The sequence below is a fragment of the Cinclus cinclus genome, chromosome 7 (genome assembly GCF_963662255.1).
Source record: "Cinclus cinclus chromosome 7, bCinCin1.1, whole genome shotgun sequence".
Classification (NCBI taxonomy): domain Eukaryota; kingdom Metazoa; phylum Chordata; class Aves; order Passeriformes; family Cinclidae; genus Cinclus; species Cinclus cinclus.
In genome coordinates, this window is record NC_085052.1 from 7,417,345 (window position 1) to 7,438,713 (window position 21,369).

The window sequence follows — 21,369 nt, forward strand, 5'->3', positions numbered from 1 at the left end:
CAGCTCAACATGGTCCTGGTTTATTACATTCCATGATTGTTAAGGATGAAGAAGGAACCTCAATTAGAGGAATATGGGCTCTTGGCCAGTTTAGCCTGAAGGAAAAGCTTTCCTGTGCCTTATTTCCATTTAACCCAGATATGTAGTGGCCAGGTACATACAGCTCCTTTTCACTCCTAAGATTAGACTATATCAATGGTTCCTTTTACAGACACATCAATAACTTGTTTTACTTAGTATTTTTCTGATGCTTAGGCAAAGGCAAGTAACTGCCTTTTGTGTTCTTCAGGGGGTTTTTAACTTTTTAGCCATAACCTATCAAATGGAATCGTGATCTAATTATGATCCTGAAAGCAAGTTGCTTGTTGTTGTCAAGATCATTAAGTCTATCACAAGATATACACAAATAAAAAAAATTCAGAGGCTTTGATATCAAAAGACCCTTATGGAGAGAGAAAGGAAATCAGAAGTAACCAGAAAAACTCTCTCAGAGTAGAGCAATAAGGAGAGTCAAAAAGTACACTTCAAAAATCCTAAAAATTCTAAGAACCAGTCTTCTGAACGATGGTGACTGAGCAATTGTCCTAAATAAACCCCAAGACAAGAATCTAAGGCCCAGCACAGCTACTCCAGCATCTACATCAGCTACGGCACCAACAAACCTTGGAGATGCTGGAACTGCATGGGCTGGGTCCAGTGGCTCCCAGCTCAGGAGGGAGCAGCTGTGCCTGATACTCTGAAAGGTACTTGGAAGAGATTGCTCATTGTCCTGAAGAGACATTGCACCAAGCTCTGATGAAATGTGCTTCCAAAGGAGACATCCAGGGAGTAACTTTGCTCCTTGACAAAGTAAGAAATCACTTGCCTCTTTTCCCCAAAGAATGAAATGGGCAACCTTGAACGTTAATGCAGCCTGACCCAGTTTGATCACACAGGACAGAAGTTTTCTGTACCTCCTCTACCTCCCTGATGGCCTAATAGAATTCTTTCTACTTCCATAGAGAGGATGAACAATTTGCAGAAATTAATTATTAGGGATCAAGGGTTAATAATCCCCATCTGCAAGGAAGAAGAATCTAAGGAAAACCAAGATCATTTGCTCTGCATTTGCATTAGAGTATTCTCAAGACTACTACTATCATTATTAAAAATTTTTTTTATCTTTGCATGTTAGGAAAATGGCATAGCCTGAATCTGAAAAAAAAAAAAAAAAAAAAAAAAGAGAACATTTAAACCTTTAAAAGTTCAGCATACTGCCTTTTCTTAATAACTTCATATTATTTAAGTCTAAGTTCTACATATTGGTTATCCAATTTTAACAGTATCTTGCTCCAGCTCATGGTGACTCTTTGTCCCACTAACACTGGTCATACAAAAAATCATAGTAATTTTTTTTTATCTGGAAGGAATAAATACTTTTCACAGTTTCAAAAGACTAAATATATTTCATCATACAATACCTGCCAGCATTTCATCTGTATCTAAGAAATGCATCCTCAGCACTGACTTCTCACATTTGGAGCTATTGTAAGGTCATTCACTTGAAAAACCTTATCTTTAGTGAATGTACTGAAGCCCTCCAGCTCTTTAGAGTGAAAAACAAATCTAACAATATAATTAGTAAGAGGAACATTCACTAAGATACTCACGGGAGCAGGTGGCAGTTTGCCACTCCAGACACTGTCCATAGGGGAAGGAGATGATGTAGGCATTGGAGTCCACACATCGCTTGGTGCTGCTGCACCACATACATTCCATGCCATTGCTGGTGCAGTTGGAACAGGTTGTCCTCAGGGAGCATGGCTTTTTGCAGGGCCTGGCATTCTGGTTGGGACTGACTGGAAAAGGATCATACATATTTTATCATTTTGAACACAAGTTCAATCTCCTTTTTCTTCCACCATTTGTTCCATTAGAAAAAATCCCTGTTGAAGTGGTTGCTTCCTTAATTAGCTATAAATAATTTTATCAAATTTAGGTTTCTGTATATAAATATAATAATATTTTACAAACTATCATGTGCAAAACTGAGCATGACTCATACAACAGCTCACAGAGTCCATTTTAATGTGTGCTAACTTGAACAGTCAAGTGTCACAGTAACCTTTATACACAAAAAAACACCTAGAAGAAAGAAACTAGAATTTTGGATTTGTCAGTCTTTTACAACTTTAAGATATTCACTAATGTTCACCAAGATTCAGAAGAACACATCAGCATTGTTGAATATCTCCACATGTGGTTACAGCTACTGTTACCATTGACTATTACTGCTTTGGAGGCAAACTATAAGATTTCTGGTGTAATGCAAAATAAGCCGTGTGAACTAATTCTCAAATAAATATTTTCTGCTTTAGAAATATTAATAGATTTCAGCTATTTCCCAGAAAATAAAAAAAAACCCATACATTTTTGTAACTATTTAATACAAATTGTGCCCAAATCCCTCTTAAGCAAATGAAACTCCAAAGAGCTTGTTATTCATCACAGCCTCAGTTCCCAGGAGTAAGAAGCTCCTTACCAACAGGTTTTTCACACACAAGGCCATCTGCCATGGCAGTGCAGGGATTTGCCTTCAGCCCTGCCACCTCTGCTCTCTCCAGGTAGGCACAGAAGCCAGAGTCATTGGGCTCTCCAGGGAGCCACTGCAGGGTGGTGTTTGTGAAAGGGGACATGTCATCCCAGCCCCAGTAGGAGATGTTGATCTTGCGCAAACCCACCCAGGGTGAAATTTTCTGTGGATGAAAATGAAACAAATGGGGGAGAACCATTTTAAATGCTTTTAGTCTTGATAAAACGTTTCAAAAAATACCTTAACAGCAACAACTTCCCATTTTCAGAATTCACGATGTTATCTCACTTTATCATCTCATCAATCATTGTCCACACAATTTGTATCTTAATTGTTCTATCTTGCTGAACATCCCCAAAAAACCCCAACAGAAATTCCACTCCTTATATGCTTCTCTTCTACTAAACAGCTGTGTTCTGTTCAAAGACAATTCTCATTTGTATTACAGGATACAGGTCATAATGAAATTGTTTGATTTTTTTTCCCAGGGGCTACTGTACGATTACTAATTGGTAGGCCACTGTGGCTACTGAAATACACACAAGTTAACAGCAATAGAGAGATCAAAGTTCAGGAAAAAGTAGGATAAATATTCCATCCTCTGAAGTCCATAGTGCTGATACTGGTCAACTTCAGGCAATTCAGAAACAGAGATAAAACTGGCACGTTTACATTTCCAATGCTGTTAAATACACATTGAATATACTTTCATTATTGATTTATAAGTTATAAAATATAACCTAGAAAAAACTAAAAGCACTAATTTTAAAAACATATTTAGGATGTATCAGTAAAACTGCATCACAAATTCTACTGATTTTTATCATTTCATCTTTGCACATTTACCAAGTTAAAAAGCAGATTTTAAGGAAAAAAGGTGTTTGCTTGTTCCAGGGTAAATCTACAAGCATTACTTGCAACCATCGGTGTAAAAATCTCAGGACACCCAAAGCAAACACATTTCCTCGTGTAATCTCTGGGCAGGCAGTTTTCATTAAGCCCAGTTTAAACACACAGAAGAGAGATACAGAGAGACAACGGGGCTGTGACAGGTACACGATGGCAGGTGGATGCCAGAATGCCAAACCCAGCTGCCTGCCCAGGCAGAGGATACACACTGTCAGCTCCAAAGCAGAGATATTGATCTGATCGTGAATTAGGTTCACAACTGATTTCACTTACAAGGTAAGTAATTTACAAGGTAAGTAAAACACTATAATACACCTAATGGGAACCTGCCATGGTTAAAGATCTATGTATTCCACAAGTGAACCAAGAGATACTGCCATTCTCTGTCACTGATCTTTCACCTTTGTTCTCACATTTTCTCTGGCCACTCAGGTGTGATCCATGGCTAAAAAGAAAAATTTTTCAGTAGTCTTAATTCTACACACAATCAGAGCATTCCTTCTTTTTTCCCCTGCCTCGTCACAGCAAATTGAAATATGAAAGATTATTAATTTTGTTTCAAAAATACCAATTTTTGAATTGAAAATACTAATTTTGTTTCAAAAATTTACCAAATGTAAATACCTTTAAAAGAATGAGTAGGTAGATAATCATTATTCCTGACCTCCCTAAAATGTACTCCTTATGCTCTCTTTTTCTGTACTCTCAGTTAAAATCATGACCAAACAAAAATTGCTCTGCCCACTATAACTTAGGGACACAAGAACAATCTTAAATAAACCAGAAAATGACTAAGAAATGTTCCATTCTGTAAGCAATGACGTGTTCTGGGAGACTCCTGAACAGCAATAAGAACATTCAGCTAAATTACCACTGCCCACTTTGTGTCTCACTTCTGCATTAACTTCCTGACTCCATTGCTACCCCAGGTGACCGCCATTCCAGGTGTCTGTGAGGACTCACATGTTCTGGATACCAGAAAGAACATGATGCAAGCAATAAAAGTGGAACTTGGGCATCTGGAAAATGGTAGATAATACATCTGTTGTCTTATCTGTTGTTTAGTTGCCTAGATTCCTGGTTTTGTACGTGGTCTACATGGGCCAGAAAATCTTAAATACCTGCACATATATCTACACAGCTCCCTGTAGATGCTAAGTGTGTACACCAAGCACACATAAAACAATATCAGAGGCTTAGGCAGGATAAATTGCTGACAAACACAGACATAAACCAACCCTACATGCCTATTTTGTGACTGAGGGATTCCAGCCAAGAGAATCTTTAACATATTACTGACTGTTTCAATTGCACTGCCAAATAATTTGGCCTCAACATCAGTACATAAAAAACACAGATCCTAAATCCCAGCTATGGTGAAAAAGTATGTGAGCCAATAATGAAAGCTGACAGTGCAGCAGTGATATTTGGAAATAAATTCTTCCATTTGAGTAGGAGACCATCTTAGAACCCCTTTCATGTCAACAAAGTCCAAGGGATAATCATGAAAGCCAAAGCAGCCATAGGAGATAAAAGTAGCATCCCTGAAATGAAAGACTTCCAGCAAAAGCAACACATATCCCAACCATAATCATTCTTAATAGCTGTACTGTCTGGACAGCTTATAGTCATCATGTCAGGCATCTCAAAATCCATATGTACCCTCTCTGGCTCTTTGCTAGGATGAAACATCAAAATACAGACCCAAATGCTGATGAGCATGTTATCAAATACACACCATCAAAGCTGAGACCTTGCAGGCCCACTCAGGCCTCTCTAGCCATGCTGTTAGGATGCCGAGCACAGTTTATCCAAGTAAGGCCTCCCAAATGTTCCAATGATGTGCTTAACATGCAGATTCAATTATGTGGCATCAATTCCATCATGTTTTAGGGCACAGGTGAAGACTGCTGGCAGTAGCACAGTGTGTGTGTGTGGATATCATCAAAGCTTACCACCAAAAATGATTGCTGCTGCACTTTGCAGAAGCCAACAGGAAAAATCAAACCACAACAAGCACATTCAGGAAGTTCCACATGAGACACCTGCAGCCACCAGGGCTCTGTGGCTATCAAATTAATTTCTTTTTTTTAAAGAAAAAAGGTGGCATAAATTTGGTATAAATTATCTCTCAAACTGATGAAAGGTTTAGTCAGAATAGCTGGGAATCTCAAAGTACTTGAAGCCACCGAGGGATTTCAAATGTGTCGACTGAAAATGCCAATCCAGCTTCTTCCTCAGGCTTAAGAAATAATGGGAGTTGAACATCCTCCTCTTGAACTCTATGGTTGTTTCATTTAATGTAAAACGAATGCAGAAAACTGATTCCTTTACTTTGAATATCTTGCCAAAGATGCTTCTGAAGAGGATCAGACAGGAAGGAAATGAGACTGCTAGTTCTCTGGAACCAGAACTTGCTGATGCAAGATTTCATCTCCCAGGCGTCTTGAAAAATGTTTTTTACCAAACCAGATGACTGAAAAATACACTGCAAACAACTCGTTTATTGGAGTTCAGATGATCTTTACTCAACATTTAAGTGCAAAGAACATTACTCCTCAGGGTTCTGAAGACTTGTTCTTTCTTTCTATATACGCATATGTATAAAAACTCCCTTGATACATCATATACAATTCATTTTAAAACAACATCAACAACAACTCAACAAGCTCATGCAAGAGCATTCTAAGCAAGTTTAAAAATCACTTTAAAAACAAACAAAAAATAAAAACCCCAAACCAAAGCAATGCAATACACAGCGGGTGACCAAATCCATCTTGGGAAAATTTGTAATGAGCCTTACCAATGTTGCAACAGATAATGTAATCAAATATATATTGAGAAATATTGTATAGCTTTATCCCACTACACTACTTAAAATTTGGAATCATTCATAGAATATGTTTGTCCTCCCATCCATATCATTCTAGATAGAAACTTTATATTTCTACTTGAAATACAGCTAGTCATGCTTTACCTATTTTCATAGAACCATCTTTTATAACATTAAAAACAAGTTGCCAAAAACCTTTTTAAATGAGAGATCAACCTTTAAGTTAGAAAATATTTCAGAATTATTAAATTCTGAGAAAAATTGCTGGGCATGGCTTTATTTTCACGTGACAGAGGAACAAAATTGCAATCATACAATGCATACCAACAGAACATCATTCTGTAATCTCATCTCCTATTAATCTGAACATAAGGCCAACTATTAGCCATAACAGGAATCTATAAAACACCGATCACAAATAGCTTCAATATTATGGTCTTCTCTTATTTTTAATCAGAAAAGTTTTATTTGTTTTTAAAACAATAATTATGGAACTATGTGAGAAAGGAAAATTGTGTAATCTTAACTGGAAAGCTGATAGTTTGTGTCAAATCCACTGTTTACTCAGAGAATTTAAATCAGAGTAACTTGCTTTGAGATCTAAAGTGAAAGGGATCATTTCTACTCATGACACTTTTTTTCATGTACTACTGCTGAATCAGCCCTAAACTAATGAGGGCTGAATAATTTGCAGATGAGTGAAGTAAGCAAGACTACCTTTACTGAATAGCCAATTACCACTGAGGCTCAGAAATCTCCCCTGTTTCTTAATTATGCAAATTACTGAGGAAGTATATATCTCTTTCAAAAATTTATCACCACTGTTATTTAACTTCCTTTTATTTTGGATCTCAGATTGTCCTGAAAGTGTATAATACACTAATGTCTCATTTTCAATTGTGTGTATCACAACACCTTATGAACAAAATTCAACAAACTTCTCAGGAGTTGTTTGAACCCCTTGATTTGTTGCTCTAGGATGAAACATAAATTTGAACTGAAAATACTGTGGCCTCTCAGTGCCCCTATTTCCACAACATTCACAATTTGGAGAAAGGCTTGCAGTTTAATTTGTGAATTAAATTGTGAACAAGAAACCCACTTTCAGAAAAAAGTAGCTCTGTGAAGAGAAACAATGTCTCTATGCAGAGACACTGCTGGGTTATCCATTCCTCAACTGCATCAATTCTGACTATTCTGGATACCAGCACATTCCACATTTCATAAATACCCAGTGACTGACACATTTTAAGCAGTGGAAGAACGATTTGTGAATTTTAAGTGTCTCTGGATCTATCAGGCACATATGCTGCAATCTGGATGAAATTAATAGTAGGATTCATGCATCAGGTCATGAGAACACCTAACTCTCCTAGTCTTTTTAAATGTTTCTGTAGTCCAATTGGTTTGGCAAACTGAAAAACCTAGGACTTCCCCAGTTTCCACCTACAGATATTATAGCCAGTATTCCAGTGGAACTTTGGTTTCTTCTTGGAATTTCTTCTTTATAGGGGACAATTTTACGGGGAAATTTGTATTCTTAGGTATCCAAAGTGAGTTGAGCTCCCCTAATCCTGAATGTAGGAAGACAGTTAAACTAGAGCTGAGCTAATGGACAGTGAATGCAACAACTGTAAAATGGAGACAAAGTGCTAAAATAATTTATTAGACTTCTAAAACCACAATAGGGAAGTGGGACTGGTAGAAACTGTTCTAAAGGGAGTAATTCAGAAACCAAGAGTAGATGTCAACTTCACCACAATCACACACATTATAAAACCACAGAAACACAGAACCCTCAGAGAATACTTTGAGCTAACAAGGAATAACATTGCTATGCAAAGCTGACTAATTAACTGCAACCTACACTCAAGTGTAATTTATAAAAAGATGCTTGGCCTTGTGAGTGGTGAGTAAAAGAAAAAGTTGCAAGCAGTTTATATAATGAAAGACATCGTGTAAAACTGTTCTTTGTTTGTGCTTACTACACCAAAACTAAATCTTCTCAGAATTTATTGCATGCTAACAAGAAAATTATTATTTTTAGTTAAATCCCACAGTTGCAAGCAAACTCCCAAGAGAGCTAATTGCACTTTTAAATGAATATACAACATTTGAATATTAGCAGGAACAGTAAATTAACCTCATATTGCTGTTTAATCTATTTTTCAGAGAAATTCAAATCTTCCCTTTCATAATATTTTGCTTCATAGGCCAATAAAAGCATGTAATAAAAAAGAAAAGTGTCATTTCTTTTTTTTTAGCATGGGAATCTGCAGCATATCCATTGTGTTTACTTTGGCATTCTCTGACAGAATTTAATTTATTTTTCATGAACAATACAAACTAAACTTTAAACTTCTGGGGATAATTTTAAAATACATCTGCAAATTCAACAGTGTTTTGAGTTCATACCACACAGATCTTCTTTTTGTCCTTTTCTTTAGTACCAAATGAACCTTCTCCTTTTTCTTTAAAAGGAGGCAACCTATTGATTTCCAGTTTAGTACTGGGATTAGGAAAAATTAATTTTACACAACAAGGTCTGTATAGGGTAGGGAGACAATGGCAGCACCCTTCCTCTGAATCTTTCCAATGCATCGGTGCATTATTCTAAACATGATAAAGAAATTGTCCTAAATTTGTCCCAGAAAAAGGACTTTGCATTAGGAAACAACCCACAAAATCATATGGTGCTGGTATTAACAATAAAGAATGCTGAAGTCCTTACAGCTGTAGATTTACTGATACTATTTGACAGTTTGTAAAATACACAACAGCTACCTAAGTTGCTTTTCTTTTCTCAACATAGAAATACCAAATAACAAGGAGATAAAGTCAGAATCTTATTCTTATTTCCAAATGCTGCTCTGACACATACATAAATCCTGAAAAGTTTTTTGTTTTCAGATGAAACTAAAACCTCTTTTTTTTTGCCGGGCTAAAGATTTTAAAGCCTTCAACATTAACGACCCAAGTCAAACTATACTGCAGATAATAGAGATTAAAACCATGGTGTTCACCTTACAGCATCTCTGACTCCATTTGTGAGCTCCCCTCCAGCACCTGTTACAGAAACAAGCCATCTAAAATGAAATCTCACTCTTTAAATCATTATGATTGCAGTTTCAGAGGAAAAGGCAGGCAAAAGAAGATCAAGAAATTTCAGAGAGCCTCTGTCACACCTGATAACACATTTAGGATGTATCACACTGAGTAAATGTAGCTGGACAGATAGATATGAATGAAAAAAATATATATATTTTTTTTTTTTATAACTGCCACTGGAAACACCAGGATTATTCATGGCAGAATTTCATTAGAGGTTCTGACAGCTAAATCATTGTTTAATCCAAGACAGATTTTTAAAAGTGTATACATTTGTCTACAGTTGCTTAAACTGTATTTGAAGTATCTCAAATTTACATCACTACATTGACCCAGGATGTACTTCATTTAAATAAAGATATGCTCAGCAGGATGTCACCTTGCAGAAGTTCCAAGCTCTGAAATGTAAGAAAAATCTTGCTTCCAAACATTAAAAACAGCTATTTCTCAGCTACAACTCAAGCGAGTCAGGAAAAATCAGTCATACCAATAGTCTATCACACATTATTAGATTTGAAGGCATCCTGTGCAGTATTTTAATAGGAGAAAGGGGGAAGGAAAGGAAAAAAAGGAAAAAGGAAAAAAAAAGAAAAAAGGTAAAAAAAGGAAAAAAGGAAAAAAGATGGTAAAATAAATAACCATAGCAATCATGTTGCAAACACTATTTTGTTCTTACTTTTGTTTCAATTACATTTTCAACATTAACTCATCAAAGAGTGGATAGACAGAATGTGTTTCAAGGCTGCAGTAAATACAATATCAGAGAAGAATTTCTGACACAAAGTGATTTCTCTCCTTCATTAGAAAAAAATAGAAAAAAAAGTGACTTTCTAGTAAAAGCTATTTTCTCTATCCAGTTCCTACATTTTCTTGGAAAAAAAACCCACACAAAACTTGAGTACATAACCTATGCTTGAATCTGCATTTTGTAGTGGAATGCTAAAAAGAATATTAGGATATTTTTGTCCACAATTTATGTCCCTAACATCTTGCTCTCAGATTCAGCAGTAACATAAAGGCACTCCATAACTGCTATTCCCTTTGAATTATCTCAATTCATCTGCAGCAGAGCAACTTTGTAAATCACATACTAGTTCGATATCAGCTTTAATTATTATCCAAAATTAGTTTTCATTTTCCTATAACTGTAAAATCTTAAACTACTCTAAAATTTGAGGATTTTATGCAAAGTGCCGCATGTTCTATAAAACTAAATACATACTCCCAAAAATGTCCCTTGCTAAGAGCAACTGATTTGCTTTAAAAAATCTGAATCATATTCTTCTAAGACATCCCATCTGAGTCTACACTGCTGTGTTGCATATTTCTGAGTAGTCTTACATTTCATGTACTTTAACCAGTGATTTTTAAACACAGCAATAAGCATTTGAATATTTAACCGTTAAAAAATTGAACCTGACCACCCAGGAACAGATAATTTCTCTTCACTTCTCTTGTGTCCCACAGTTAAAAATAAATGGTTTCGTTTTCTACAGAATATTCTGGTGGTAGCTTGCTGCATTTGCCAGAGGCATGGAAGAGTTTTCAGCTTTCTCTCCCCTCCACCATTATTAGAGAAAGCTAATTAGCTGCAGCTAATTCCAGTGCTGCTGGGCAGGGAATTGCTACATGTTTTACATACTAGTGCAGCTTATCTGTGACCCTTTGATCCCACAAACCAGTTACAGAGCAAACTGGCTTTTTTTGGAGAAGTTACATCTGTACTGGTGCATGGGTTTATGTGTCCCTATTCCTGGACCATGCTTTTGCCTGTGCTGAATTTCAGGATTAAGTCTATCACAGCTGAAACCAGGACATAAAATTAGTGTTCCAGCCATTCTCTTGAGCAAATACTCTTTTCCAAGTAAATAGTAACTTTTAGCATTTAAATCTGGTAAGGGAAAACCTTGGGAGCTGCTGTGTGATTTGTTTTAAATATTAGATTTCCTTAATATCCTACGCGTGACTTGTACCAGTCTTTAGCACATTTCTTTGAAGGCATAAACTTTCCTCTCTTTAGACAAAACCCTAGAAGAGATTTCTCAATGCAAATTTGTTTCACTTAAGTATCAATTACAGTTTCTCAAGTTACCTGAAGCGTATACTTCTGTATTTCATCCAGAACAAATTCCACCTCTTTTGAGGTTGTTAGTGATGCAAGATTTCCACTCAAATTGTAGCAATATAGTTTGGCATTGTCGTAGCTTTCCCGACTGGAATTTATGTGGAGGCAGGCATCTCCAATGTGGTTCCATCTTTCTCCACACAGGTGAGCTGGTGCAAAAAGCATACGATTAAAGCTGATTCAAAAAGAAAAAATTTATAAAACCCAAGGGAGTCTGAATTTTATCTGCCTGAGATCATAAATCAAAATGCATCCCACACTCAATTTCCCTTTTCACATCACATAAATTCTGAAATACCAAGTATCATCGTACAGAATAGTGTATTGTTATAGAAGAAACATCTAAGAACTTAAAAAATAATTATAAGATATATGCTAAGGTTCAGCATAATACTTTTATGCCACTATTTCTTCCTTGTATTCAGAACTGAGCACAAATAAAGATTAGATTATGCACATAAACAATAGTTTTAACAACTCCTTTTACTTAAATATCATGTAAATTTCAAAATCTAATAACAACTGTCCTAGAATTAAGAAATCACAACTTTACACTATCCATGTTTTATCCTAGCTTTTAATTTATATTTGCCTAAATATTAATGCAATCTAAATTATAGAAAATTCAGATAACGTCTTAGATAATATTTCTCTTCAACATTTTCTAGCATTCCTCAGACTCAGATAACTATTAAAAGATAAGTAAGAGCAACTGTTATAGTCAGTCTAAAAAGATTACATAAGTACAGTTTTGAACCACAGAGAATAAATTAAGTTATTTAAGGAATCATCTCTGTTAAAAAAAAACAAACTGTTCATTAACTTTATCTGGACATAAGGATCAAATGGAAAAGTTTCTGACATTTAACTGCATATACGTAGCTATGAATATAAATCCCAAAATAAATACTATTTCAGAATGTTAACAGTCACCTTCTGAGAATATTTCATATCAGCATTTTAATATTCACTGCTTTCATAGTAGTACCAACATTAGACAATCAAGAAACTAGATCCTGAGCCCTGTCTGCACAGGAAAATTGAAGTACAATTGAGTTATAACTTTTAAAGTAAAACCCCATCTAGCAAAAGTAACAATGTCAGTGTTCATGGCCATTCAGCTCTGCACTCAGTGCTCCCCGCTGGCCAGGGCTCATCACTGCCTTGTGCAGAGGCACATGTCATTATGCCTTCACTAATGCCATTATTGCCCCTAACACAATTAAAGGTAGCACTGATACCCCAGCCAGGGGTGCAAGCACATCTGGGTTCACCTGCACAGGCGCAGACAGGCAAGAGGAGCAAGCACGAATAAACCAAATCCATGTGTGCTCATGAACAAACACGAGCAGAGGAGATTTACTGTTTTGCAAGGAGCTGTGAGCAGCAGTGTCCCCTTACCAGGTAGTGCCTGGCACTCCTGCTGCCTCTGGTCCCACTGGCAGTTCAGGTGCAGGGAGCAGCTCTTGCAGCTCGTCAGTTTATTGCAGATCTGCTCGTTCCTCACGTGACATTTCGTGTAGTTTCTAACCGACTGTAAAAATAAACAGGCAAAGCAATATCTCAAGCATACAGCTATTAAAAAACAGAAGTCAAAATGGACATATAGAGCAGGTGGATCCCTCCCACAAAGTCATGGCCACCTAAAAGCTAGGCTGAATTTAAGCTCCTTATCCTAGAATCCTTTACCAGATGCAGAATGCAACAATGGAGCACAAATCGCCCCAGTTGTTCTACACTCAGAGTGTCAACCTGAAGAGGCCAATTCCCCGTACAGAGAGCAGGAAGAGCTTAAAAAATTAAACAAAATATTTATTTCTTAAATAGTTTAGGGTTATACTTTCACTAAATAATTTCATCCTATGCCGGTTAAAGCAAGAAAAATAGTCAAACAGAACATAAAAAGTAGCACAAGGTGCAAAATAACTACATATAACTGACTGAAGGTGCAAGAATATGCTCCATACATGACATAAATCAGGGGATAACTTTATTCCTTTGGTACCTTAGTACACAAGAAAAGCAGTAAACACTGGAGGAATTACTACCTGGGGGCTTTTATTGGGTTTGGTCGGTGTTTGGTTTTTTTCCTGAAAATTGAGGTCTTCCAAATTAGACATTTTGAATACAAATCTTTCTTCCTTCTGCATAGTACTTTTAATTAAGACATTGTATTGATACCTTATTTAATGAACTGCCCTAAATCCTCAGCTCACCTATAAGGTGAGCTCTCTCTACCAACTTAATTTCAAGGTAATAATTAAAAGTCCTAATGCAAGAAGCTTTATACTTACAGAACAGTTGAGATTGGAAGGGACCTCTGGGAGTCCCTCTTGTCAAACCCTAACAAGTCTTGTCTCAAACAACAAAAGATTAAATTAATACATGGCAGCAAAAATGGATTGCACTTGGATGGCAAATGCATGATTTATTGACAATATTGGTTGCTCTCCTTTCTAATAGCCTTCTGGAGTATGGTTAAACAACTTATAAAGGGACTGCATGGCAGTAAGTTACACAGTGGTACTGGAATATGGCAGTGATAGGGCAGGGAGGAGAAAAGGTGTCTCCTTTTATTTCCATTTTTTTAAAGTACTGAAATAATGCATTTGTGAAAGCGAATTCTCAATCTCACATAGAGCCAGCTTCATTCCTGCTGAACAACACTGCTGTCGAGGCATTTTATTTTTTTGCCTTTATTGGATCATACACATACCATTAAGGTTATTATAAGAGGTCCTGACCTTTTTTGGTTCTACAAGAAAGGATACTGTGAAGCAAAAAGGACCAGAGAAGCAGGTCTAGATGCAGACATTTGCACCAAAACAAGAAACAGAGCCAAAGGTAATGCCAGCAAGTAACAGACTGTCTATCTAGGCCAAAAATGCATACAACAGCAAAGCACAAAAAAAATCTTTGGTACAAACCCACATTTAGTTTCACTCAGTCATGAAACATACTCACAAAACTGCCAGAGAGATGCTTTATAGTGAATTTTAGAGAACAAGTAACCACTATCTGCTCATTTACAAAACCTCAACTAATACTCACTTTTAACACTTCATTTTGACATACCCTTAAGCATTCAGATTTCTTTTTTAAATTATATACTCTTCTGTGGTATTACATACAGATTACAATTTTGCACCTAAACTGAGATATTTGTTCTATTACTTTCTAATCATGAAGCTTGTTGTGTGCTGGTTATTTAATGTTTAAAATAAAATTCAAACTACTAGTGACTGTTCTATAATAATGTTCTTTGTTGTATTCCCTTATTCCCAGCATTTATTTCCCTTAAATCCAATTTAAACACTGCTTGCCTGAAAATCTCATTAGTTCGATGTAGATGTGAATCCAATAGGTAATTCATATTAACACAATATTAAGGTTATAACTTAAACTACCAAACCCAATGAAATTCAGAAAGATGACAGTCCATCTGTTACAGAAGTTCTATATTGCTGTAGGATATTTATAATGTTCACACACCAAAGCATGAGTAAATCATCTTATGTATAAAGCGTCCCTCATGTCTGATTTACTTAGATATTTGTAAGTACTGATCCTGATACAGTAGGATATAGACAGACTTATGAACTGCAGTGATTTCCTGAATATTTACTGGAGAATGAAAATACTACACTAGTTCATCTTAGAATTTCAGAAATTGCTATTAAATTATGTACCTCTCTCCTCCTCCTGGATTTTTCAGGTTAACAGTATAACCTTGTCTAGTCTGCCTAGTGTAAATGTAAACTGTTAATTTATAGATTTGCTATTATTTCCCTGAAGCTACTCCCAAAACTTGCTACTGGGTACTTCTTACTCATAAATGTTCTTTACTTCCTCCAAGATAAATTTGATTCTTTTCACATTTCCTTCTACTACTTTGTCTTTTTCCTCTTGACCATTCTTTGAATTCCTCAAATGTGAGCAGATTGCCATGATTACTATTATTGGTATTAGTGCATCATCCCACTGTGAAAGGAGGAGTTTTCTGAAAGCCATACAAACATTACAAAAAAGCAAGTATTCCTGTCTTTAAGGCACTGTAAAAACATTAATGATGTAGGACTAGAGGTCTCTTTGAAGCCTCCTCTAGTATCCCATTTCATCAGCAAAATGCTCTTTATCATCCCCTTTGTGGATTTGACAAAGTTTGTTTTATGTTGGCACACTCAGATAAAGAACGCTTTTAAATCACACACCAATCTGGGCTGTATTCAGGTAACTGTCATCAGCTGGGGCTCTACTGTATTGCACACGTGGAGACCAACACACAAGAAATTCAGAGGCTGCTCCTGGCAGTAAAGCATGGCTGGTGTCATTTAGAGAGGAAATGTGTCCCTGTTGTAGGCACATGCCCCCCTTGGAGCTTCTGAAGGTAATGACATTTTCAAAAATGTGATACTGGATGGAGGCAGAAATAAAACAATTCAGCTGTGCCTCAACATACCAAGACTCTCTTTAAGGCTACTTCATCAATTCTTTTTTTCTCTTCAGAAATTTAACAAAATTGACAAAGTAAAAATTTTTACTCTGAAATTCAATCTCTCTCTGGTCTTCCTCAGTAAAGAAAACTGCATTTTGTTGCAACCAGTAAGCCCTCTCCAGAAATGTACCATTTTATTTGGTAAAGTACATGAAGATTTTGCTTTCATGGAGGAGCTTACTATTCCATGGTACTACCTCATGGAAAATGACATTTTGTAAAGGTGCAGCAATCTAAAATTAAATTAGTCTCTCCCAAAATGCCTTTTCTTTTTTTCTTTTATTTTCCTTTTTTTTTTTTTTTTTTTTTGGTAAAGACTTGTTTCCATTAGAAAATACAGTCAATTGTCTTCACATGATCAGCAGCAAGGGAGTATCATTTTTATAGGATTCAAGATAAAGCATTTTATGTGCAGACATGGAGAGTGAATACAGTTTCATAAACATGTTAAGCAGATCCAGACCAACCAGGCATTGCAAGCGTCTGCTTGGAATGATGTCAGATATGAGTTTGATATACATGATCTATATGATCTATACCTCAATGATGCATGAGTCTGCAGAGTAGGGGAATACAGTGTCCTGTTTATGTGCTGGCTCACATCAGAGGGTGAGCACAGGCAGGTGAATGTGCACCACAAATGCATTAGCACTACTTATGAAGTCCATCTGTCCAGCTAGAGTTATTTCAGGGAAACGTTCACATTTTACAGACCTTCCAATCAGCAGAGTAGCCACTGCTTTGCAGATATCTGTGACCATGAGACAAATGCCAAACTGGTTCACAGGACATCTTTAGTAAACTGGCCAGTTTCCATGAGGCAAGAGCAGCAGATTCCAAAGCAACGTCTGTCTCATCTGGAGTTCTATGATACAAGTCATAAATCAAGGCCTCTGTACACCTGCAAAGGCTCCTTGTGATGTTCCTAAGTGTACAGCTTGTTACCCCATATTAACATCACAGTGCTGTCACAACATTTTCATTTGCCGGCCTAGTCCAGAATTAGCAGTCTATGAAAATGGATAATCAGCCTGATCCATTCTGGTTTTCCACATGGTGCCATTCTGTTGATGCTATTTTGGTGGGTTGATATTGAAGCTGCAAAATTCTGCCTCCATCATCTCACGGCCAAAAGACTAATTTTGCAACAGCCACCTTCTATTTATGACAGCACCTCTTTCCAGAAATCATTTTGATGATTTTTTTCCTACCCCATTCTTCAGTAACCACACTAACAGCCTTTGCTATCCACTTCAAACCCTGCATAAAGGACAGAAAATTATATGGAGCAGACTGGCGCATCATTTGCTAATTAAGCCGACAATCTTAGTCATGAAAGGTTGTCAAAGAAGGACACTGAACCAAAAAGCTTGTGCTAAAATACCTAGTGCTCCACATTTATTAGGGATCATTTATTAGGAATGAAGATGGCCTGCTCCTTAGCAACTATTCCCAGTTCAAGAGCTGAAAACCAAGGTTAGAATATTAGCACCTAATAGAGAACAATGTGTCAGGAAAAGAAGGGCCCTTGAAGATCACAAAGGAAACGAACCATTAGTGCCTGGAATGTGAAATCCTGCTGACAGACTTACAGCACGGCTACTGATGGTTCTGTGTCTGCGTTGCTTTTATTAGGAGTGACTAGCTACAAATGCCAGTGATTAGAGCTGGCTGTGCTCACCACAAACGGGCAAGATTTGAGTCACAGTCAATTCAACTCGCACCTTAATTTGTCTGGAGAACAAGATTGATTTGCATCAGGTTCACACCAGAGAGCAAGATACTTTTACTAATGAAAGTGTGTAAAGGAAGGATGCAAAAGGATTTTGAACTCAAGGACAGACAGGTTTCTGTGGATAGCTGAAAAGTGTAAGGAGACAAAAAATTATGAAGCTGAAATACTGTTATAAGCTTGACAAAAATCAAATGAACAAGCAAGGAATGCAGCAGCTGGTGAACAACAACAAAGTATAAAACAATGCACTAGGCAATATTAAAAGAGAAAACTATAAACATGCATGAATCTATGTTATCTGATTGCTTGTACTTAAAAAGATCAGAACCAACTCATCACAATCGAGTGGATCTCAGGGTTACAGAAGCTCATATTCCTTTAATGAGATCAAGAGTGACTCCATGACAAAGAAAATCATTTCTGTGATGATCACTGATCAGAAGACCATGACTAATGAGACTGGCCTGGTCCTGCTTGAAAGGTGAAAAGCCAAACAGCACCCTCGAAGGGATTCCATGGTTTCTGCCTGTCTACTGTACACCACGTATACGCAAAATCCAAGTTAATAATGACTCTGGGACTTTTCTGATACCATTAATTAGGGGATAATAGCATTCATCTTAAGAAATATATAGTAGGCAACACAACCCTGAGGAATATTTGCTTTACCATGAAACACATTTTCTGGCTGCATTCACACTCTGCCTTCCACAACATTTTTAGTTGAAAAGCCTGGCAAACAAGTTTGTGTTGAAAACAAGCAGCTACTAGTCTACCAAACCTAGAAAAGGAAAAGTACTGATACCATCCTCAGATTTGCCAGGACTCACCATGCTGCAGTTACTGTTTGCTGAAATGCACTTCTTGTCGTCGCACCACTGGCAGCCGTTGGTGTTGGCAGTGCAGCTGGCGCAATCCGCGTACCGGTAACATCTGTCGTCTGCAGCAGCTGCCACACAAATCAAACACAAACGTCCCACAGGAGGAGAAAAACGCCACGTTTTAAACAATTCCTCAGAGCTTTTTCTGTTACACCCTTCGTTTGAACTCTAGCCGTTCGTAAGGGTTTAAGTTACTGTAGGAAATTAATTCTATTCAGTTAATAGGATTTAACTCCTTTAAAATTCCTTTAGCAACAACTATATTTGAACGTTCATAAGTGTCATATCAGCTAAAGGAATATTCACTGATTTACAGCATGAAAGCTCTCTTAGCTCCATGCAAAAAATTTAGAGCATGGAAACATTTTCAATTCTTTTTCTTTCACTCTTTTAACACAGAAGAAATATTCTCTTCAAACATAGGATTCTATAAAAATAGTAGATGGCTATGCAAGAAGACAAGATAAAAGCAGTAAATAAAACAACCAATCATGAGCAACACATGAACATTTTAAATCTTCGTAAATTAATATATAAACCTAATAATGGTAAGCTAAAGATCTGTCCTTCTACAAAATGTATTTGAAAAAGAGTTAATGTTATATTTTTAATAACTGGACTTGGACTAAAATTTAGGTTGTGTAAAATCATTCAGGACACAAATTATTACTTCTGTTTAAAGGAGGTAAAGATATTAAAAATCACCACAATGAAAAATAGAAGAATTTGTATCATCTCCTACACTGATTACTGTGTTTAATTCCTGTTTGATTTGGCTCCTTTAGTTTAATGGTTCATGTAAGCTTAAAAGATTCTCTTGTCATCCAAGAATTGATCTTTTGCAAATTACTAAAATTTCTGCTTATCCTTTAATATTGACCCTCAGCAAGCAGTTTCTTAGATGATGCTCTCAACCAGCTAACAACTGAGCCAAGTAAAGTAAAAGAATATATGAAAAATTGGCTTTTGGCAAAAAATTATAACCTGAAACTGGAAGAATTTGTCAGCAGTGAAACAGTGCTGTTCACACAACTACTTCAGAACCGGAATTATACAGACCTCATCTCTTCCAAGCTGAGGTGTACTTTATTTCCACTGCAGCACCTGCACTTTCAAAACTGTTCTTTTTTTTTTTTTTTTTCCCCCTTCAGCCTGTCTGTACTTTGCTTTGTTTGGCTCTTATAAACACCTGTTCCTATGAGCAGCTTTTTATAAACTTTTATCTGTATTACTTTTGAATTTAATACTACAAGATTTTTTATTCTTGTTTATAGATGAAACTTTCTAGACTATAGATCTCTATAAGATCTGAAACTGTACAAAAGCCATTTTCCAGAAAACTGTACCTGGTAATGTTTTTTTTAATATCATGTACCTTTTTTTTCTGAGTTTGTGACTTTATAGCCAGTCTAAAAACAAATAAAAGCTATCAGAAAAATAAAATGTCTTGAAGTGTTGATTAATTGCAGTGCTAGTAACTTTTCAACAAACATTAAACACAGAGTGGCAGTTTAATTGTATGGCAGTCTGTACACACAGCACACAGCCAAAGTTTGGGAAGCAATTTTACACTGTGCTGAAAGGAAAGATGCACAGAAAAAACAGTAGGTTCATGTAGCAGGGATAAATATTCTGTTCATGTGACATATAAGAACAACACTTTCACAAGAAATTTATTTGTGACAAGCCAAAATGCTTAGGAATAGGTTGGAACAGTTATTCATAACAGTAAATTGCTGTTTCAAACAATACAGCCATCACAATGCCCCAGAGAAATTCATGTGACAAACTTGAACCCATCTGACACGCTGCAAAGGGCTTGTTTGCCTCAGGTTTTTTTTTCCAGCTGTGCCTGAACTATATTATTCTGTACAAATGCTCCTGTTTCATATCTGCTTCAAGCAGTGATGCTTTCCTCTCTTATTGGTACATACAGGTATGGGAGTGCCATATGCCCATAGCACCAGGTATCACTTGCAGTGCCCATTTGTGCTCTCACTGCTGTTCTGCTCTCCCTTAGCACCTTAAACTCATGCTCTTTTGCATCGACTTCCCTGCATGTAAAATACAAAAGGACTCCACAAGTGAATGGTTTTTTTTTAAAAAACAGTCTATACATCTCTTTCACTGGGTATTCTCACAGGGAAGCACTCTTATCATTCCAGTCACCACTTCCACATGGTTGCTTCTTTGGGGGTTGCCCACCCCCATCTCCTACACTACATTCCAAACCTGACTAGAATTCACTTACCTGCTTTCTTGGGACATTTTGCTCTAAGGATGTTATTAGCATGCCCAGATTCCCAAGATTCACAATGTTTCCTGTTCCACAGACACCTTATTCCTGGACGGGCATTTTTGCACAGCTCTTCATCTCTGAATGCTTCACAGTTGGGAGGCTTGTACACAAGGATGTCATTCAATAGAACACTTGAAAAACCCCCAAATATATACATGGACCTATTAGGAAAAAGAAAGGAAATTTAATTGTTATTGTAGACAAATTTTCTTGATTTCTTGTTCCTCCTCATATGCCATTAAAAACCCACACAGTATTATTAAAAAAAAAATCTTATTCTCTCCCTAATAAAGACTCTATCAGTGGTTCCTTTATTGATTACTTTCGTAATTTATTTCTCCATGGAAGTTGAGAGATAACAAAAAACCTCCTGAAAGCTCCCTGTGCTGTATTGTATTATGGAGTGGCATAT

At 36.6% G+C, this 21,369-nt stretch overlaps 1 protein-coding gene across 1 annotated transcript in view; it reads right to left on the minus strand.

The window, feature by feature from the left end:
- Positions 1-21,369, minus strand: part of ATRNL1 (attractin like 1) — a 431,538-nt gene that overhangs the window by 324,959 nt on the left and 85,210 nt on the right. Inside the window, exons 12-17 of the mRNA XM_062496081.1 lie at positions 20,910-21,118; positions 18,608-18,726; positions 12,949-13,081; positions 11,515-11,696; positions 2,522-2,735; positions 1,650-1,838 (exon numbers count right to left, since the gene is read on the minus strand). Coding sequence (XP_062352065.1) covers positions 1,650-1,838; positions 2,522-2,735; positions 11,515-11,696; positions 12,949-13,081; positions 18,608-18,726; positions 20,910-21,118 — 1,046 coding nt within the window. The remainder of the gene's footprint in view (positions 1-1,649; positions 1,839-2,521; positions 2,736-11,514; positions 11,697-12,948; positions 13,082-18,607; positions 18,727-20,909; positions 21,119-21,369) is intronic.